The sequence below is a fragment of the Panthera onca genome, chromosome X (assembly GCF_046562875.1).
Source record: "Panthera onca isolate mPanOnc1 chromosome X, mPanOnc1 haplotype 2, whole genome shotgun sequence".
NCBI classification, from domain to species: domain Eukaryota; kingdom Metazoa; phylum Chordata; class Mammalia; order Carnivora; family Felidae; genus Panthera; species Panthera onca.
Genome location: NC_138357.1, coordinates 21,851,304 through 21,874,510, shown reverse-complemented (window position 1 = coordinate 21,874,510; position 23,207 = coordinate 21,851,304). Strand labels below are relative to the sequence as shown.

The following is a 23,207-nucleotide window of genomic DNA, read 5'->3' as shown; positions in this document are numbered from 1 at the left end:
TTGGAGCCTGGAGCCTGCTTCAGATTCTGTGTCTCCCTCTCTCTCTGCACCACCCCCCCCCCTTGCACACTGTCCCTTTCTCTCAAATACAAATAAACACTAAAAAAATTTTTAAAAGACAGTGCCAAATCTTACACACACACACACACACACACACACACACAATCCTTATAGCAAATTTGTGAGGAAATTGTCATTACATACCTTTCACTGATGAGAAACTGAGGTTTGAGGTAGTTTATTTGAGGCTCCACAACTGGTTAAGACACAAAACCAGGATTTACACCTAGGACTGTCTTATTTCAAGGCTTAGCTCTGTTTACACCACCATACGTTACAGTGGTATGGATAAACACGCATGTTTCAGCATGAGAGATTAAAAACAGAAGTGATACACACTAGCCTGAGTTTGTTAATGACAGCAAGCTTTTCAGGTGGTCGAATAACAAAGTGACAGGGGTGAGGCTGCAGAAGGATCTCAGAATCAGAGAAGTGAGGTGTGTGAGTTTGAGTGTGAGGCAAACCATGGTGTGGTCAAGAGTAAGGCAGTATAATTTAGGGAAAATACCTTAATATTATTTAAAAAGGCAGTTATGACTCAGATGAACCTAGGAGCACTCATATAACTTCCATAAAAATAAAAGTCTGGTGTGCTTGCGACACCAAAAATCTAATGGCATGCCCACCCAGTACTATGTGCTTCAACAAGGACTCTCAAGAAAGACACAATGGGTTAGGAAAAGAAGCTTATCAGAAATCATTGTAGAAAGGTCATAATGAAAAATAGGCTGAAGATCTATCTGAATAAAATGAAAACAAATAAAATCAGGAAGGGTGGTAATAAACTAACAATAATAGTAACAATGGGGACTTACATTCCTGTGTGCCAACCACTGTTCTAAGTGTGTATACATAAGTGTTAAGTCATTTAATTCCCTCAGCCTTATGAGTAGGTACTGGTGTCTGCATTTTAAAAATGAGGAAACTGAGGCAGGGAGCTCAAAGTCACACACATTTGGACATTGGTAGGGCCACGAACTCCATCCAACCTCGGCAGTCTGCTGCAGAGCCTGGGCTCTTAGCCACTCACCCACACTGCCCCTTTATGGCACAGGGAGGGTTTACTCTGGGGTCAGATATCAAAGCTCATATCAAGGAAGATCTCTTGAAGCTGTGTAAGCAGCAAGTAAACTTCACAAAGAAACCCCTTAATAGATAATAATAGGCTAAAAATAGTAACAGTTGCAAGAAAAGTAGGCAAGCGGGTAGACTGATAAGCTAAGCATAACAAGTTATAGAGAGAAGCTAGACATTATTACGATAAGAGCCTGAAGCTTCTTGAGTTTGAAATAATTTAAGATGACCATACCCTCCAACACAAATTACTGGTCTGTTCCAGTTATTCATTTCTTAGATTTTACATACATCATAATGAACATAAAATTTTTTTCCTGATATAATTTCTAAGACTATGAAAATGGATACTGCTAACCTGTTACATACTCCACCTTACAAATGATTCATGAACATGAATGAAATGTCTAGAAGTTCATCTTAGTCAACACCCTCATTCAACTATTATTTTCCAGTTCAGAAAATCTGACTAATAACTAATCTAGGTCAGCATTCTCCACTGTATCTTGTGGAGATTAATGTTTAGAAGCTATTAAGTATGGGGGGGGCAGAAATTCCAGGGTCAAAATAAGTGCTGAGTTCTCTTAGAGAACCAAACACATGTAGCATGAACAATCCAATAATAATCTACGCAAGTATAACCCAGTATTTCCTAAGTTTATTTGACCATGACACCTTTATGTTGCAGACCATTTATAAATTATGGACATTCACTCTAGATCTAGATGATTTCTTTTTTAAAAAAATTTTTAATGTTTATTTATTTTTGAGAGAGAGAGAGAGAGAGAGAGAGAGAGAGAGACAGAGTGTGAGCAGCGGAGGGGCAGAGAGAGAGGGAGACACAGAATCTGAAGCAGACTCCAGGCTCTAAGTGTCAGCACAGAGCCCCCTGACACGGGGCTTGAACTCATGAACTGTGAGATCATGACCTGAACCGAAGTCGGATGCTTAACCATCTGAGCCACCCAGGTGCCCCAATATAGATACTTTCTTTTGCAGAAGTGGAAGAGTGTTATTTTTACAAAAGTCCATGATGGGGAGTTAACCATGCCTAGGACTAACTGGGGAATTTCATTCTATTAATTTTGAAAGAGTGCCTGTTTCTGCTATTGGGGATAGTGGTATGTGGCATTCTGAATTCACTTTCTTCTAAGAACAATTTATAACTGATGTTTAGGTATAACCAAAATAGCATCATAGAATCCAAGAACTCTAGAACAATTTAGTACCCATGGTGTACAAATAGGACCTCTGAGATCAAGGACACAGTCACTACCCTGGAGTTCCTCTCACATTACCTGCAACTCCTTACTCTCTCCTCTGCTGATTCCCTCTCATCTCTCTAACTTCTTGTTGTTGGGATGCCCTGGAGCTCAATCTGTGAACCCTGTCCTTACTCTATCCCTAGTCTATCCCCTGGTGATTTCATAGCCTTTAACTCTTTAATAAATTTAAATGTTACTGACAGCCTGGACTTCTCCTCTAAACCCCAAACTCACACATCAGGATGTCCATGACATCCACACTAGCATATCTAATAGGCATCTCAAATTCAAACATGTCCCAAATCAAAGTCCTCATCTTCCCTTCCAAATCTACTCCTCCTTTAGTCTTCTCCATCTCAGTTAACAACATCACCTTTCCAGTTGCTTAGACTAATGGCTGTGCTGTCCTCCACAACACTTTTCCTCTCATACCTCATACCCAAACCACCAACAAATTCTGTTGGCTCAACCTTCAAGATAGTCGCCCAGTTGAGCCACTTATCACCTACACTTTCACCTATCCTAGTTAAACCTCTACTATCTTCCATCTGGATTGTTAAAACAGCTTCCTAGCTGACCTCCCTGATTCTGCCCTTGGTCCCCTACAGCTTATTTTCAAGACAGCAACTAGTGATCCTGTTAAGACTGTAATTAAGAACGTTTTTCTTTTTTCAATTTTTTTGAGGGACCTCTCCCTTTAAGTATATTTATTTTGAGAGAGAGCCTGTGCGTGTGTGTGGAGGAGGGGCTGAGAGAGAGAGAGAGAGAGAGAGAGAGAAAGAGAGAGAGAGAATTCCAAGCAGGCTCTGCACCATCAGCACAGAGCCCGATGTGGGGCTCAAACTCACAAAACTTGAGATCATGACCTGAACTGAAACCAAGAGTCTGCTGCTTAACCGACAGAGCCACCTAGGCACCTCAGAATTTTTGTTTTTCATTGAGGTATAAAAGACTTCTCCATTCAAAATCCACTAATGGCTCCCTATCTCTGAGTGAAAGCCAAATCCTTACAACTGCCTAGAAGTCCCTATACTACATGGCCCACATCATCTCACAGGCCCCATCTCCTACTACAAGCTCTCCTGTCCAACACCCCCTCCACTGCAGCCCCATCGGTCTTGTTGCTGTTCCATGAGCCAAGCATGACCTTACTTCAGGACTCATTATTTCTACCTTGCATCACATTATGTTAGCTGATTTTTATTAGGTTAGGTTAAAAAGGTTTCCTTCAAATTCCTAATTTGCTAAACTTAAGTTTGTTTTTGTAGAGGTGAGATTCACATAATTTAAAATCAAAATTTAAGAACTCAACCATCTTGAACAATTCAGTGGCATTTAGTTCATTTACAATGTTGTACAACCACCTATATTTCGTTCCTAAACATTTTCATCATACCCCAAAGTAAACCGTGTACCCATTTAGTAGTCACTGCCCATTCCCACTTCCCCCTCAGGCCCTGGCAACCATCAATCTGCTATCTCTATGGATGTATCTATTCTGGATATTGCACATAAATGAAATTATACAATATGTGATCTCTTGTGATAGCATGTTTTTGAGGTCCATCCACATTGTAGCATGAATCAGTACTTCATTCCTTTTTTATGGCTAAATATTATCCCATTGTATGAATATACCACAATTTATTTATTCCTTCATCTATTGATGGCACTTGAGCTGTTTCCATCTTTTAGCCATTGGGAGGAATGCTGCTATGAACATGCATGTACAAGTATCTGAGTCCCTGCTTTTTGATTCTTTTGGGGATATACCTAGGAGCAGAACTGCTGGGTTATATGGTAATTCCACGTTTTAATTTCTTGAGGCACTGCTGAACTGTTTTCCACAGTTGCTGAACCATTTTACATTCCCACCAGCAATGTGTAGGGGTTTCAATTTTCTCTTCAGGGCTTTTGCATTTGCTATTCTCTCTCTGGAACGCTCTTCCAATAGATAATCAAGTGGCCTACTTCCTCACTTCCTTCAGGTCCTTACTCAAGGTCCTCTTCCCACAGAGTCCTATCCTGACCACCAGATTTAAAATGGCAACCTCCCAACCCCAGCCCATACTTACCATCCTCCTTGCCCACTTTATTTTGCTCCGTTGCATTGATCATCATCTAACATACTATATAAATTTCTTATTTTTTATTGTCTTGTCTTCCGCCACTGAAATATAAGCTCCACCAGGGAAGAGATTTCAGTCTGTTTTTCCAGAACCTAGAATAGTGTTAGGCACATAGTAAGTGCTCAATAAGTACTTGCTGAACAAGGAAGTGAAGCCCAAAGAGATGTTTTGGCAAAGTGTGACAAAAAAGGACAAGAAGCTAAGTCTCTGTAGTTCGGAGGTTATTTTTCTAATAATGGTGATGGATTGAAACTGAGCCAATCACACCTTTATTCAGCTGTAACCTTTTAAAAAGCACACATGTGAGAGATGGCTATTTCTAAATCAAGTGAAAGAACTATTTAGAATACCCTGAGGGCAATGGGATCAAAATGTAGAGCTAATACTCATTTGCACCAATTAACACTCAACTAACTGCCTATAATAAGAAGCTTAGTAGTGACTGAAATGTTTTATTGAAACAAAGCAAAAAAAAATGGTGCTACAGGATACAGAACTTTAAGAGTATTATACTTCGAGAAAATGAACCTAATACAAACTGTAAGAAACAGAATCTTATGGAAGAACAAAAAGCTGTACCCCTATCTAAAATATTGCTATAGCAACAATGTGTTTTGGCTTATCATATTCTTGAACTATAACAGATCCAGAGAAAATATCTGTATATAAAAAGAGAATCTATGTTGAAACCACAAAGAAGTTATTTCTGGGTAAAAGTTTAAAACTTGGTGTAATTGGTGCTTAATTTTTCACTTGAAGATGGTTAATATGGCAAAAAGTTATATGTTTTCATTACAATTTTTGAAAAGTAAAAAAAAAAGATGGTGAATGAAAAAACATTCTAGAGGGAGAGATATGGAAATAAAGACTCGAATATTGTCAAGTCTACTACTAAGAAACAAGTAGTAGTAGAAACACTACTAACAAACCACACTTTTAGAGATTTTGGAAAATCATTTACAGCAGAAATCAGTCTGGGGGTGCCTGGGTGGCTCAGTCGGTTAAACGTCTGACTCTTGATTTTGGCTCAGGTCATGATCTCATGGTTCATGAGTTTGAGCCTCCTGTTGGGCTCTGCACTGGCAATGCAGAGCCTGCTTGGGATTCTCTCTCTCCCCCTCTCTCTGCCCCTCCCCTGCTCACGTTCCCTCTCTCAAAATAAATAAATAAATAAATAAACATTAAAATAAAAAAAATGTCTGGAAAATTAAAACTAATAGATTCCACATTTTTGACTGAATTACAAATAGATTACATAACAGGTGGTCATTGAAATTGGCTTTCAATATGTCTCTGCTATAAGCTGAATGTTTGAATGTGATGGCATTAGGAGGTGTGCCTTTGGGAGATGACTGCATCATGAGGGTGGAGCCCTCATGAATGGGATTAGTAACCTTATAAATTAAAATGTTAATTTACTTTGAAAGAGAGAAAGGGCACCTGCAAGCCAGCTGCACAGAGGGGAGGGACAGAGACAGAGGCAAAGAGAGAATCCCAAGCACTGACAGCATGGAGCCCGACACAGGGCTTGACCTCACGAACCATGAGATCATGACCTGAGCCAAACTCAAGAGCTGGACGCCTCACCGACTGAGCCACCCAGGCGCCCCAATGCCCCTATAAATTAGACACCACAGAACTTTCTCCCCACTTCTGCCAGGAGGATACAGCAATAACACGACCTTCTATGCACCAGGAAGTGGGCCCTCGCCAGATACTCAATCTGCCTGTGCCTTGATCATGGACTTTCCAGCCTCCAGAACTATGAGAAATACATCTCTGTTGCTCATGTTACTAGTCTATGATACTGTTATGGCAGCCCAAAGGGACTAAGACAGTTTCAAGGTGCAAGTAAAAAGTACAAGAAGTTCTGATGTTAGGATGAAAAAAACCACTCATGATGGAGTCAAACAACTTCAAAGCCTGACCACCTTAATAGTTATTAAGATCACAAAGGGGCTTTGTCAGCCTCCAAAGTCCAAGAAATTAGTAAAGTATAAATAGTGAACTTTTAACTGTGCTGGAGGAAAAACTGCAAGATGCATTTGGTGAAGCTCTCAGTCTGTAGGCCAAGGAATCAGGCTTCCATGTAAGAAGCAAAGCAATGCTCCTAGTCACACGGTAAAATCTACAGCTTTTATATGAAGTTATTTATGAGAAAATAATTCCTGAGGCACTTTACCAATACAAATTTTATTAAAAAAATAAGTAATAACATCAAAACTGTTCAGCAAATCTATATTCAATGTAACCAAAATAAACAAACACCAAATTAAAAAAAATATACATCTATATATATATGGGCAAGAAACAAGTGCATTTTTTGGTCCCAATATTTTCTGAATATATTATCTTTATCCAAAGGAATTACATTAATGGCTAAGAAGATATTATGTATTAGATGTACAGAAACATAACTTTAAAATTTGTTTTAAGGGCTGTAGGAAGTGTTTTTTGCCAATTCTTTATGTCTTTGAGCTCCTAATCACTAAGATAATGTTAATGATAGTCCCAAGACAGACAGAAGATGTAATCCTGTCTAGTGGTCTGAACAACTACCAAATCTAGAAGCTATCAATAGGTAGCTACGTGAAATTTGTAGAGAATTCTAAAGAATTTCTTGGAGTTCTTAACAAAACAAAACAAACACAAAACAAAAGTTTTAAAGAAAAGAGATAAAAGTGGACATAACAAAACACACATCAATAAATTTGGTGAAGAACAACATAAAATCAAGACAAAATTAAACTTAAAAAAATTGAATATTAGTATTGCTGAAAACTCCTAGGATTAATACTGGATAAAACTTTAAATGACAGTACAAATAACTATAACTTTGGAACTGTAATTTTAGAAACTTATTTTCCAAGAACATGAAAGTAACCTTGGTTCCCTACACAACCAGTTTTTATATTCCTTGGACTGCATGCATACTAGACGAAGATTAAAGGGCAGCAGCCAAAATGATTAAACTCCAACTTGGACGTTGAAGCATTGATTTGATGGGCCTTTCTTGGTCAGAATGAACCCATAAGCGTAAGATCAAGAACCAAAGCCCCCAGTGGGAAGTTGTGCTCAATTTGGTGGGCCTTGAGGTCATCTCTGGCCAAATTAGCATCAGCCTTATGGGAGGCCAGTCATGAAGGAAGGGACTCTCCCCAAGATCTGATTTCTTAAGGCCACAATCTAGAGGAGGTCTCACAGTCAAATAATTCACATTCCTTGGAAAGAGAGAACAGGCATCAGTTGTGTCCATCGAAGGGGGACACTGACCAGGAGTATCCTGGACATTTTTTGAAATTTCTGTGTTGCTTCTGCATCTGAAAAATATGAAAAATAGAACAATGACAGACAAGGAAAGAGGAAAAAGACAGCTATCTGACCTAAAAATGTAAGACTTATAAGAAATTAACTAAGAAACCAGACAAAACAGACAAAGAAAATGAATAGCCATATCATTTGGAATGCAATATTCTGAAGGCAAGTACAGCAGAGAAAAACACAAACTATTTTAAGCAAAGCAAAAACGACCATGGCAACAAAAGCTATTTTTGGAGAGAGCCAACTGGAGAAAAAAGCTTATGTTAAGATATGTTAACCTGACACAAAGATAAGGTGGAATAAGAATCTAGTGCCATCTGAAAGCTGAAAAGAACTGAATCAGAACTAGTGTCATGAACTGCTTAACCGCCTTCGTGTGAGAAAACACTTCAGAAGTTTGAACTTAGGAAACTGCCTTTGTGTAAGAAAACACTTCAGAACTTTGAACTTAGGAAATTCCAACTTGTCTTGCACCAGGTTGCACGAGCTCCATAGAGCAGGAATCTATTTCAACAAGCGCTTTAAAAACAAAAACAAAAACAAAATACTTTAATATTTTTCATTTCTATTAATGGTACATTTAAAAATGCAACAGTGCTAAAATCCATCAAAGAAAAATGCACGAAATGGAAATTGAACTTACTCAGACGAGGGTTCAGAAGTTGAGGTACTTTCAGGAACTGAAATTAGAAGAAGAGGTTTACATTTACAGTAGTATAGGTGATGAGTGACACTATCAGTTTAGTACGTAAGAGCCCATATTGTGGCTGATCAAAAGTACTGGAATAAATATCAGAAATTCAAAGTAACACAATTATAAATACATACCATTCTCTATTACAACTTGGCAAGTATGAGTTTTACGCTGACTTAGGTGTTTAGCCATACGATCTAAGCCAGAAGAATCAGTTAGGAAGTCACATTTAAGGCACACTAGAGTAATGCCCCTATGAAGAAAAAAGGAAAGCAAAGGTTTTCATCTTTTATCCAAGTCCAGAGGCACGTTCAATAATTATTTTTCCATGTAATAACTCTTGATATGCTTTTTATGTGTTATGACCATCAATTGCCAATTTTGTTCTCCTAAGCCTGATTTATCTGAAATGGTACCCAGAAAATGACATAGCCACATTTAAGTTATGCTAACATTTACTGCTTTATAAACCACTTCCTCTCATACCGGTTGCTAAAGGACAAGAGTCAAGAGACCTAAAGCCTAATCGTGGCTCCACTAACAATTTGTGTAGCTTGTGCAAGTCACACTCTTCCCGTGCTTTGGCCCATTTCTGAGGACCTTCTTTCCACACACTCTACTGCTAGATGTTACGGACACAAGAGTGAACAAAAGAGGGCAACCTCTGGAGCCTATAATCTAGTATCTTATTTTAGAGGTGATAAAATTAGAAAAGAAATGGGAAGGCTTTAAAAGTAAATCATATAATTTAATTATTGTTATTACCAATTAACGAGCATAAACATAGTTTTATAGTTCACTGGATGCTTTAAATTTAAGTACTTCGACGTGTCAAGGAATAAAAACCAGTAGCATACCTTAGACTGACTGCTCCCCTGTGGTTCTAGTCTTAACAGCCTGCTATATATTTATACCTGGGTGTCACGCTGGAACATCAAAAATGATCTTCATACACTGAAATTGTGCTTTCCTCCCCAGCCCCCAAAACCATTCCTCCTAACCAATCTCTCTTATGATGTCATGCTCCCAACACAATGGCTCAAAATTATCTCTCTCTTTTTTCTTAAAATAGTCAATATTTCAAATATTTTACATTATTAACAATTTATTGAGCACTTAACTCTGTGCCATGCTGAGGGTTTTAGATATATCATCTTATCTGAATGCTATAACAAACCAAAGACGTAGGTGTTATAATTATTACTTTTTTATAGAGGACAGGGTCAGGTTTAAAAACCTATCAAGGCCAAAATTAGATTTGAAAGTGAGCCCTTTGATTTCAGAGCCCATGTTCTTAAACAGTGTAATACCACTTCACCACCTTAGCCCAGATTCTTATTAAGTCAATGTTAACTACCATAATAATCTTAAACAGTCCATGTGCCTCCTGCAATTGCGAACTGCGAGATCATGACCTGAGCTGAAGTCAGATGCTCAATTGAGCCACCCACGCGCCCCTGCAAACCTTTTACTTATATTCACACCTTAACATATATTGTACATTCCTTGAAGGTTGGACAAGCCTTCTTCATCACTGTCACCTTTATGGGAACTGCTACGATGTGTTATACATAATAGGTACACAATAAATTAAAAAAATGAACATTGCATTTTTTAACAAAATTACAAAATTTATTGTTCTATAGAATTACAAATATGCTAAGTCTCATACACAGAAACTAATCAATTTTATATTTAAATCTGAGGCCCATCCAAATTGAGAAAAAAAGCCTCAGATCTTTAAAGTCATAGAATCAGTTTAAGAATCAACCACACAACTGAGCTTGATAACGATGTAAAAATAAAACAAACGCTCATCTTTAGAATTAACAAGTCCTTTTTCATTCTTAAAAATTCTATTTCCTTAAATTTAGTAATACTTTTAAAATAGCATGAATATATTTTTAAAATAGAATCAAACTTTCCTCTGCCTATGAACTGTTGGTCCAACATCATCCACATATGTCATTTTCAACATGTACATTAATTTACTCAAATATTTACAGAATGCCTACCATGTGTCAGGCACTATTCAATGCTCAGTAAACATATGGCATAGACAAATATCCAAACCACACACATTCTAGTGAGAAGACACAGACAATAAACAAAAGAGTGAAGTATACAATATGGTGGAAAGCAAAAAGTGAAGAAAAATAAAATAAATGGAGATAGGTAGTGGTGGGGATGGGGCCTAGGGGAAAGGATGCTATTTTAAATGGAGTGGTCAAAGAAAGTCTCACTCACTAGACTAGAGATTTAAAGGAAGGAGCTGGCCATGCAGATATCTGGGGAAGAGTGAACAAGGCAGAAGGAATAATGAATACAAAGGTCCTGAGATGTATCATCTCCCCCTCCGCTTTTCCATTAATCCAAAGCATCAAAACAAGTACTGGCTAAACTTAAGTCTACGTCTTAGCCATAAGACATCTTGATGCTACCAAAATCTTGGCACTGATATTTCAAATAGCAATGACAACATGAACAAAATAAACAAAAGAAGATGAAGTAAAAAGAAAGCAGAAGAATGTGGAAAAATGATGCATAGTGGATTCTGAGCTAAGCGTGTGTGGTATAATTAGGGTTAATTATCAGTGCCTTTCGAAATGTTCATCAGCAATTCCTTTTGTAGAGTAAACAGGTTGTGTACTTTATTTACAAATGAAAAAAAAAATCCCAAGAATTATGAAGGCTATATATTGCTCAAAATCAAAATGTGTTAGTCAATTTACTAGATTATCTTAAACCTCTTTTTGATCTTCAAATATTTTTTATTTTATAATGTAAATCCATGAAAGTTTCGCCTTATTGCCTAACACCACTGAAACAAAGTTTAGCCAGAGAATATAGGCTATTTCTGCTTTGCTCTATGCTATAATGAAGAGAACTGTATTACGTCTGGTAGTAATCACTTCATTTTCCAAACAAGGTACTCAAGAATCAGGTTAAAAAAGTTACTAGAATTTTTCAATAGAGAAAATGGAAAAAGATCAACTAGTTACCTGAGAATTCCAGAATGCTTCTTAAAAATATAAAACCGTTTACTTGGATGGTTGCTATGAGAGCTGGAAAAAGAACAGACAGATGAGATGTTATTATACAGTAATTCATATTAATTTTATGAACATATTTCAAGTACATGTTTAGTTTCTTAGCTTTGAATAAAAGATCATGAGCTAAATTATTAAAATTCTATTATTCATCTGTTTAATTCAAGATTAAAAAAATGTTTATTTATTTATTTTGAGAGAGAGAGAGACCGTGTACAAGCGAGGGAGGGGCAGAGAGAGAGGGAGAGAGAATCCTAAGCAGGCTCAGCGCTGGCAGTGCAGAGTCTGATGCGGGGCTTGAACCTACGAACCGTGAGATCATGGCCCAAGCCGAAACCAAGAGTCAGATGCTTAACTGACTGAGCTACATAGGTGTCCCTAATTCAAGACTTTTATTTTGTATTTTCTTTTTTAATGTTAATTAATTAATTAATTATATTGAGAGAGAGTGCGTGCATGCATGTGAGCAGGAGAGAGGGGCAGAAGAAGAGAGATATTCTCAAGGAGGCTCAATGCTTAGCACAGAACCTAATGCGAGGCTCGATCCTACAACCTTGGGATCATGACCAGAGCTGAAATCAACAGCTGGATGCTCAACTGACTGAGCCACCCAGGTGCCCCTTCCTGAGAATATTCTTAAATGATCAGTACCCTCACCATTATTTAAAAAACCCTCAAAGTTAAAAATGCAAAGAGCATAAAATTAAATTTTTTCAACTATTAAGAGTTGAAAACTATTTATTTATTCATTTGTAGAGAGAGAATTCCAAGCAGACTCTGCACTGTCAGCGTGGAGCCTGATGTGGGGCTCAAACCCACAAACCATGAAATCATGAGCGAAGCCAAAACCAAGAGTCAGATGCTCAACCGACTGAGCCACCCAGGTGCCCTAAGAGTTGAAAACAATTTAAAAGGTATTTGCTAATAATGTATTTTGCTATAATATAAATTGTTATGAATAATAATTATCACTTTCTTATCTTATACTTATTAGCAAGGGGAGAGAATCTGAATGATCCTCAAGGTAAATGCTACTTGGGATAAATTACATTACTTGCCATCAGTAAAATGAAACATTTAAAGAATCTTTTGCAATTATTAGGAGAGCCTTTAGGGAAAGCGAATTAAAGAAAACAGAGCTCTATGCACAGAACAAAAAAAAAAAAAACACTAACCAAATTTTGCAACAAATGGTAATAGCTTTTATATCCCCTTCTAAACTGAGAAGGAAAGCTTCCCTGTATTAGAAAACCAGGCAGGATTAACAAGGACTAGCATACCATAGCATCCAAAAGTGTGGTTCATGGACCAGCAGCATCCATACCCCCTGGGAAATCATCAGAAATACAAAGTCTCAGGTCCCACTCTAGACCTACTGAATTCATCGTTGGCAGTGAGGCCCAGAAATCAGTTCAAGTTTTTCAGGTGATTCTTATGCAAGCTACAGTTTGAGAAACACTGGCCCTAGCTTGCACTGACAGACCCAAACCAGCCAACACACCAGATCAATGATTATCCTGAGACACAAGGTAACTATCACCAGCATACCACCTATGCATGGGAAAAGAAAGATTCTGGCTACTTATAATCCTGTGAAAACAGCTGCAGAATAGGTGCCATGACGAATGCAAAGAACTGTTTCTCAAGTAGATAAGACAGACACATATTTAATACGAGGCAGAATAGCTGAATGGTACAGAACTCAAAGGAAGGAATGATTCCTATTAAGTGGCTGTGGGGATCAGATTCCTCACAAAAGAAGGTAAACTGAAAGGGAAGGAGAGGGGGATTCCAAGGAATAACAAATAAGGAAAGACACTTTAGATATTGAATATGAAACAAACTATATGTTGGGGAAGATTAATTAATTTGGGGGGCCTGATTTGTGGTTATAGAGTTAGTATGGGCTGGGAATAAAGGTACTCAACCTCTAAGAAAATGAGGCTTCTGTGGATGCAGAGCTCAAATCTATGACAAAAGTCCACACTGGGTCAGGGTGTACCAGTCAGGGGGAGGGTACCTGAGGCAACAAAGGAAGCAAGGCATCACTGAATTAGGGGAAATGCAAAGGCCCTTAGAAAAGTAGAAGTGGAAGCTTTTGGTTCTATATGAGGCTAATAATAAGTGCTGTGTGTGTGTGATGACAATGCAATGTAGGGTTGGGGCTCACTGGAAAATAGGAGAAGGTTACAAAGGAAGCCTGAGGCCAACTGGAAGTATGTGGGGATAGAACTGATATGGGAGGTCCTACAAGACAGCCAAGGAGCCTATGGAAAATGGGAGATAGGAGGACGGAATGACCATGGGTTTAAGAAACACTAAAAATATTTTCCAATTTAATCTCCTATAAGTTATGGGTAGAATTAAAGCTCCACTGGGGCAGTTGTGTGTTTGGCACAGAATAAAAGACCAGCATTCTTAATCGCTTTCAAAATACCAACAACATTTTTCACAGAACTAGAAAAAAATAATCCTAAAATATGCATGGAACCACAAAAGGCCCCGAATAGCGAAAGCAATCTTGAAAAAGAAGAAAAAAACTGGAGGCATCACAATTCTAGATTTCAAGATATAGTACAAAGCTGTAGTGTTCAAAACAGTATAGTACTGGCACAAAAACAGACACATAGATCAATGGAACAGAATAGAGAACGCAGAAATCAACCCACACTTACATGGTCAATTAATCTATGACAAAGGATGCAAGATACTGACAAAGACAGTATCTTTGATGAATGGTGCTGGGAAAGCTGCACAGCCACATGCAAAGAAATGAAACCGGACCACTTTTCTACACCACACACAAAAATAAACTCCAAATGGATTAAAGACCTAAATGTGACACCTGAAACAATAAAAATCCTAGAAGAAAACATAGGCAGTAATTTCTTTGACTGTAGAAACATTTTTCTAGGTATGTCTCCTCAGGTAAGGGAGACCAAAGCAAAATTAAACTACTGGGACTACAACAAGATAGTCCAGAGACATTTTTCCAAAGAAGACATGCAGATGACCAATAACATGAAAAGATGCTTAATATCACTAATCATCAAGGAAATGCAAATTAATTTTTTTAGGAAGCTCTATGCCCAATATGGGGCTTGAACTCAAGACCCTGGAATCAATCTAAGCCAACCAGGCATGCCTGGGGAAATGTAAATTAAAACCTCAGTGAGATATCACATTAACATCTGTCAGAATGGCTAAAATAAAAACCATGAGAAATAAGTGTTGGCAAGGATGTGGAGAAAAAGGAACCCTCATGTACTGTTGGTGGGAATGCAAACTGGTGCAGCCACTGTGGAAAAAAGTATGAAGGTTCCTCAAAAAAACAAAAATAGAATTACCATATAATCCAGTAATTCCATTACTGAGTATTTATGCCAAGAAAACGAACCCTATGTTTACTGCACCATTATATTTATAATAGCCAAGATATGGAAGCAACTCAACTTATGTCCACTGACAGATGAATGGATAAAGATGTGGTGTGTCTATCTATCTCTATAAAATGGAACATTACTCAGCCATAAAAGAGAATGAAATCTTGTCATTCGCAACAATATGGACAGACCTAGAGGGTATAATCCTAAGCAGAGTAAGTCAGAGAAAGAAATATACCATTATGATTTCACTGATATGTGCAAATTAAGAAACAAAGAAACAAAAAAAGAGTCAAAAAAAACCCCTAAACTCTTAAATACAGAGAATAAACTGGTGGTTGATAGAGAGGAGGGGGGAGGGGAATGGGCAAAATAAAGTGGATTAAGAGCACACTTATCTTGACGAGCACTGAGCAATATATAGAACTGTAGAATCATTATATTGTACGCCTGAAACTAATTTATGTTAATTATACTTCAATTAATGAAAACACCAGCATTCCTCCCAGCAGTATACTGAGAGAGACTGGCTGGGGCCTGGTTTAGGGCAACCAAGGAATGGAAACCCCTGCAGTAGATAGGAGGCAGAGTGGCAAACTGCAGCAGGTAGACATTCAGGAAGTCATTATGAATGGTGGCAGATCAAGAGAGCACCACAGGCTTCAGAAACTTAAAGTGTATTATATTTTGCTGATGCTCCACATTTCTGCAAATGATACCCTGAGACAAACTGAGCTTAAAGAGTATTGGGGGTGATAGTAGTTTGGATCCTAGACAGACAATAATGTTTGACTTATTTTTGTTCTTCATAGATGCCAGTGGGTCAAAGATAAAAATATCTGTCAAGCTGATGAAGAGATGGATCTTAGGAAAACTCAGCACTGAAATTGGAGGATTTACAGTAGAAAAGTAAAATAACATTCTGAGAGTGATTAAGGTACCAAGAAAGGGAAAGTAAAGAGGCAAGAAGGATTGAAAAAAAGAAAAGGTAATGAAATAAAGGTAACCTACTGGATGGAAGAAGATATTTGCAAATGACATATCCAATAAAGGGTTAGCATCTAAAATATATAAGGAACTGATACAAGTCACACCAAAAAAACCAAACAATCTAATTAAAAATGGGCAGAAGACATAAATAGACATTTCTCCAAAGAAGATATCCAGATGGCCAACAGACACATGAAAAGATGCTCAACATCACTCATCATCAGGGAAATACACATCAAAACCACAATGAGATATCACCTTACACCTGTCAAAATGGCTAAGATCAAAAACACAAGAAACAACAGGTGTTGGCAAGGATGTGCAGGAAAAGGAACCCTCATGCACTGTTGGTGGGAATGCAAACTGATGCAGCCACTGTGGAAAACAGTATGGAGTTCCCTCAAAAAGTTAAAAACAGAATTACCCTTGAATCCAGTAACCACACTACTGGTTTTCTACCCCTCCCAAATGCAAAAACTCAAAGGGATACATACATGCATCCCTATGTTTATTGTAGCATTATTTAAAATAGCCAAATTATGGAAGCAGCCCAAGTATCCATTAACAGATGAACAGATAGAGAAGATGTGGTATATATATGTACACACACACACACACACACACACAAATGGAATATTATTCAGCCACAAAAAAGTATGAAATCTTGCCATTCACAACAATGTGGTAGAGCTAGAGAGTATTATGCTAAGCGAAATAAGTCAATCAGAAAAGATAGATACCAGATAATCTCACTCGTATGTGTAATTTAAGAAACAAAACAAATCAGCAGAGAGAGAGAGAGAGAGAGAGAGAGAGAGAGAGAGAAACCAAGAAACAGATGCTTAGCTGCAGAGAACAAATTGATGGTTACCAGAGGGGAGGTAGGAGGGATGGGTGAAATAGGTGATGTGGATTAAGGAGTGCACTTGTCATGTGGATTAAGGAGTGCACTTGTCATGATGAGGACCCAGTAATATATGGAATTGCTGAATCATCATCTTGTACACCTGAAACTAATATAACACTGTATGTTAACTATACTGGAACTAAAATTAAAAACTTAAAAACTAAAAAATAGTCTGAGACAAAAAAAAGAAAAGGTAATGAAATAGAGAAGTAGCCAAAAGGGAAGAAAAAAAGTGATGGTAACAGTTTAAGTTGACAAGAAGATTTTCAAAAGTGAGTGATGAAAAGTATCAAATATTCTAAAGAAGTCATGGAAAAGTAAGAATAAAAAATAATGAGTACGTTTAATGATTAGGATATGACTGATAACCTTTAAAGGGGAAGCTTTAACTGATAGGTGGGGGCGATACTCAAATTACAAAGGGTAAAGAAAAAGCAAATAAGATAGTAAAGAAACTCTTGAAAATGTTGACAATAAAAGGAAGACAAGAAAATACACAAAGAAAACGCAAATCTCCTTCATTCTAGAAAAATACCTGAAAATATTAGCAGGCAGAAGGAATGTGGTAGAGAGAAAGAGATGAAATGAAGGCACAAAATAAAGGAGTAAGGTTGTGGAGCAAATGGAAGAGATGAATGCAAATGAAAGCAGGATTAGCTTTCGAAAAGTGAGAAATGTCTTTTTCTGAGATACCTGGATAAAGGGGGAAAAACTTGCGATAGAAAAAAGTTAATCTTGGGAAAAACGAGAAGATGACCTCTGGGTAGTTACTAGGAAAGAGACTAACAACTAAGAGACTAAAATAAAACCTTGAGGGTATTGAAAAGGATTTAAACAGGTGCTGCAGAAAAAAATAAAGAGGTCTTTTTAAAAACACACAACCAAATTAAAGTTAAAAATCATGATGAATTCAGAGGGTTGCCCGAGTGGTTCAGTTGGTTAAGTGTTAGACTTCAGCTCAGGTCATGATCTTGTGGTTCCCGGGCTCGAGTCCTGCATTGGGCTCTCTGCTGTCAGCTCAGGGCCTGCTTCGGATACCCTGAAACGTCCCCCACCCCCCCTCCCTCCCCTGCTTGCACTCTCTCGCTCTCTCTCAAAAATAAACATTTTTTTTTAAAAAATCATGGATTCAGAGATAATTAAATCAAACACAGTTTGGTAGTTTGGAAAGCAGCAGAAAGAAAGATCAAAAAGGGTAAGAGATCCAAGCATAGTAAGGTTAAACATGACTGAAGATATAAAAGATTCTAAGACAAAAAGCAAGCAACATTCAAAACAGATGACCTTAAGGGTGAGGTTGATATCAAGTTTGGTGCTGCTGCACTGGAAAGAAGGGTCAAGACTCAAAATCATCAGGTAATGAGAACTCAAAATGAATAAATATTGTATATGATGAAGTACATTGGGACAGTGGTAAGGAAGGGGGGGTAACAGGTAACAGAGGTCTTGTTATGATCTGCAAGAAAACCACTTTATTTCTGACTGAAAATACATGGAACGACATCAGTTTGAATAATCAACTTAGCATATTTATATCTGAACAATTCTTACATATTTTTAAAAAATCCTCCCTGAAAGAATAAAGTAAGCTACTACTAATGAGGTTCAAATGAAAGTAGTGAAGTAGTGTGGTCTCTGTAGTTTTTCTCTAGCACAGAGTACATGGTAGGTGCTCAAACTGAACTTTTGTCTGAAAAGGAATTCTAACAGTAGCATCATGACTAAAATATACCTATAGTCTCTCACTTCACATTTCATTGAATGAATACAAAGATAAATGGCTTGAAAGGCTGATGGACAGAAAGATGGATGAAAGGGAAGGGGCAGAAGGGAGGGAGAAGGGAGGAAGAGAGTCCATTCATGAGAGTGCCAATATTGTTCTTAGCATCTTTGACAAACCTGGAGTCTCTCAAAGTGACTCCTTTGAAGAGGCTAACACTCTTGTGGTTACATGTATTTATTTGACAAATATTTTAAAAACATTAAAAATTTTATGTTTGAAAATACCACTTCTTAAAAGACTTAGAAAAACAAATTTCCTAACAAACCTATTCTAATTTCATTGGTCTAACTGCTCTTAAAACTTTGGTCCCCTTAATTTCATGAGGTATTACATTGGAAAATAATATTAAGTAATATCCTAGATGTTCCCTCTTGCTAGATCCTTTTAGCCCCTTAAGTGACAAACTGGCTTCTAAAAAAAAACCTTATTTTTAAAAAACAAAATTGTCAAATAGCAATTTTGATTGGTGGTGTACATGTTTAACTTACCTCACCATATGATTTATAAAGGCTTTGTTACAGTTAGTGTTGTATTTGCAAAAATTACAGTGGATATATATTGAAAAGTGGCTTGCAAAATCTTTTATTTTGGAATGACACTCAATGCACTTGTGAATTCCCCGACGGCACCTTATGGAGACAGAAAAAAAATAATGAAAATTTCTCATGAAACAAAAATAATAAGGTAAAGCCTTAACATTTTATTAATTGAAGCTAAGATGTTTAAATTAGCATCTTTAAATAGAGACATAATTTGAAAATTTGATTGGAAACAATAAGCTAGAATAAGTGTCAAAAATCAAACACCAGTTAATGTTCCCTGGAATAAAACGACTGCATTAATCAATTCAATTATGACAAGATATAAGCACAAAACAGAAGACTAGTGTAAATGATGACAACTGTACAATGAACGCTAATTCTAGTTCTGCTCCGCAGTTGTAAAAAGTACCTTTTTATTATCTTCTAGGCCTTTAGGCCAGACAAATGATCATCATGTCAATGTACAAGGGAGCTCTGTGATATGGTAAATTATATTAAAATAAACCTTTAATATTTAATATTCAATAAATATTACATATCAGGAATAAAAGATATTACCTTAAGTTCTTCAAAGCTATGCTGATTTTATTCTTTCTGTTGCGTTGTTTCTTTTGTTTACAAGAGGTTTTTTTGGTCTTATATTTAGATGCAACTCTACCTTGCCTTTTGGCATGAGGTTTACTTGCACTGGATACAGCTGCATGAGGCTTACTTGTCTTGGATTTACTTGTAGTAGATTTTATATTTTTAGCAGTTGTACTTTTAGACCTTGGAGGTGAGATTTGAAAAGAAGAAGTGCTTGGAACACTGCTACTGGGAGATGTAGTTACTGGTTTTGAATGAAGAGGTCCAACTGAGGCTCGAATAGTAACCTATAATAATGAAGACAATATATACATATTTTAGAAAATTAATCATCACATTAATATTAAAAAGATTACTTCATACCTTGACATTATGGTCAACTGGTTTTTGAAAAGGGTACCAAAACAACTCAGTGGAGGAAACAATAGTCATCAAACAAATGGTGTCGGAACAACAGGATAAATAGATGCAAAGAACGAATTTGGATCCTTATCTCATACTAGATGCAAAAATTAACTCAAAATGTATCAAGAATCAAATTGTAAGAGCTAAAACTGGAAAACTCTTAGAAAAAAGCATAGGAGTAAATCTCCATGATTTGGGGTTAGATAATGACTTTTCAAATATGACAACAAAAGCATAAGCAACCAAAGAAAAACATTAACTGGACTTCATAAAAATTTTAAACTTTTGTGCTTCAAAGGACACTGTTAAGAAAGTGACAAGACACCCTACAGAATCAGAGAAAATATTTGCAAATCATATTTCTAATAAGGGACTTGTGTACACAATATATAAAGAACGCTTACAACTCAGCAAAAAGACAAATAACTGAATTTAAAAATGGGCAAATGATCTGAATGAACAAGCATTTCTTTAAAGATATACAAACGGCCAATAAACACTTGAAAACATACTCAACAATCATTAGTCATCAAGAAAATGCAAATCAAAACTCCAGTGAGGTATCACTTTAGACCAACTAAAATGGCTACAGTAAAAAACAGACAGATTAATAATAAGTATTAACAAGATGTAGAGAAACTGCAATGCTCAGCTCATATATTTCTGGTAGGAATGTACAAGGGTACAGTGGCTTTGGAAAACAGTTGGTAGTTCTTCAAAATGTTAAACTTAAGAGTTATCATATGAGGCGCCTGGGTGGCTCAGCTGGTTAAGTGTCTGACTCGATTTCAGCTCAGGTCATGATTTCATGGTTTGTGGGTTCAAGCCCCACATTTGGCCCCACACTGACAGCATGGAGCCTGCCTGGGGATTCTCTCTCCCTCAAAAATATGAAAATAAAAACTTAAAAAAAAGAGAGTTCTCATATAACCCAGCAATTCCACTCCTTAGTGGTCCACTCCTAAGCAATTCCACCTAAGAGAAATGAAAAAGTAAGTCCACACAAAAACTTGTACATGAGCTTTCATAAGGGCATTATTTACAACAGCCAAAAAGTGCAAACAACCCAAATGCTCATCAAATAATGAATGGATAAATCAAATAAAAAAGAATAAATTACTGATACAAGCTTTAATATTGATGGATCTCACAAATGTTACGCTAAGTGAAGGAAGCCAATCATAAAAGACCACATATTGTAGGATTCCATTAAAAATTTTTGTTTCCATGTTTATTTTTGAGAGCGAGAGCACGAGTAGGGGAGGGGCAGAGAGAGAGGGAGACACCGAATCCGAAGCAGGCTCAAGGGTCTGAGCTGTCAGCACAGAGCCCGAGGCAAGGCTTGAACCCACAAATCATGATGAGATCATGACCTGAGCCAAGGTCGGATGCTTAAAACTGACTGAGCCACCCAGGGGCCCCTATATGATTCCATTTTTATGAAATGTCCAGAATAGGAAAATCCATAGGAACAGAAAGTAAAGTTTGCCTAGGGCTGGTGGAGGGGAAATAGGGAGTGACTCCTAACAGCTATAGGGTTTTTTTGGGGGGGTGACAAAAATGTTCAAAAATGGGTTGTAGTGATGTTTGCACAACTCTGTGAATATGCTAAAAACCACTGAATTATATCTCAATAAAGCTGTTTTACCAAAAAATCACTGCAGTTCAAAATTTAAATATCATTATTTTGAAAATGGTAAATATAAACTACAATCAGTTAAGTATCCCATTTATTCTAAATGGTCATACCAATTAAATGACATTTACCTCATTATTTATTTACTGTTGTAAATTGCAGTTTTGTATTGATAGCGTTTCTATGTTAACAGATATTAACGGATAATTAGGAGTTAGTGCAAATTATATGAATATCAAAAAAAGCACATTCCATGTCTATTTTATTCTCTGATACAACTAAGTAGCTTTCACAAACACAGAAGTCAAAATTTAAATCTCAAAACCAGAAATAATAACCTTGGAAAGCCCTGCATTACTCTTTGGTAACTATAAAACAGATCTCCAGTAAATGTGACCTGCTCTATCTGGAGGTTCATTGGTCAGGATTTATAATTCCAAAGGTTATTGTGGAGGTTACATCAATTAATTATACAGAATGAAGAGTTTGAAAATATTCAGAATTTCCCTAAAGGGAACTAACATAACATTTATCATTTAGTATTCAAAAAAGGTGATGTTCGGTTATACCCACTGATTAATAATGGAAAACACAGTTGCCTATTAACATTCTCTTTAATCACTTGACTATACTACTCCCATGTACTTGAGGACCAGCCAATGAGGAAGTCCTTTGAAATACATGTGACCTGGTATACAAAAAGCACTGAATTAGGGGTCAAAAGACCCAGGTTAAATCTCAATACTACCTCTTGCTAGCCATTTGACCTTGAGTAAGTAATTTATCCTCTTTAAGCCTCCTCATTTATAAAATGGAAATAATACCTGTCTTGTCTACCTCACTAAATTGTTATTAAATAATAGAATGTATGAAAAATCACACAGAAAGCTTAATTCTAAAGTGTTACAAGACACCTATTACTATGATGATGATGATGACGATATCATTATACACTTGTTATTATTATTAATTATTAATAAAAGAAGATATGGGAAAGGACTGTACTGCTTATACTAGTCTTCTGCATGTCTAGTCCCAGCATGGAATGAATGGATTACAGGTAAGGATACTGGATAGCTTCTTTCACTCTAGATCTTCAGAGCACTGCTTTACATTTTTTAATTAATTCAAATAGTGGACATACTTACATTCAAAGGTAAGCACTCAAAGCCAATATAAATGTTTGGGAATTATTTCACTTTGGATTATGTATCCTTCTACCAGAGCAAATAATCAAGAGGTGACTTTACTTACATAAGAAGTCAGAGAAAACAGGTGTACATAAGACAAATAGGGAAAAGGAAGTTTTGTAGTCAGATATGTGTGTTTGCTCACTTAAGACAGCAATGCTATTGAGGAGCGATGCTTTTCTGAGAGTAGATT

General features: G+C 36.9%; 1 protein-coding gene across 3 annotated transcripts in view; it reads right to left on the bottom strand.

Moving 5' to 3' along the window:
- The window catches only part of ZNF280C (zinc finger protein 280C), an 83,430-nt gene that overhangs the window by 15,268 nt on the left and 44,955 nt on the right, over positions 1 to 23,207 (bottom strand). For 2 of the 3 annotated variants that reach the window (XR_014136777.1, XR_014136776.1), the window contains exons 15-20: positions 19,757 to 20,070; positions 19,145 to 19,285; positions 11,546 to 11,608; positions 8,678 to 8,796; positions 8,493 to 8,529; positions 4,475 to 4,620 (exon numbers count right to left, since the gene is read on the bottom strand). Coding sequence is in view for 1 of the 3 variants with exons in the window: in XM_081793081.1 (XP_081649207.1) it covers positions 8,359 to 8,368; positions 8,493 to 8,529; positions 8,678 to 8,796; positions 11,546 to 11,608; positions 19,145 to 19,285; positions 19,757 to 20,070 (684 nt within the window). In the remaining 2 variants the exon portion in view is untranslated. Of the gene's footprint in view, positions 1 to 4,474; positions 4,621 to 6,705; positions 8,369 to 8,492; positions 8,530 to 8,677; positions 8,797 to 11,545; positions 11,609 to 19,144; positions 19,286 to 19,756; positions 20,071 to 23,207 lie in introns of those variants that run through there. The other variant, XM_081793081.1, reaches the window with a different exon arrangement.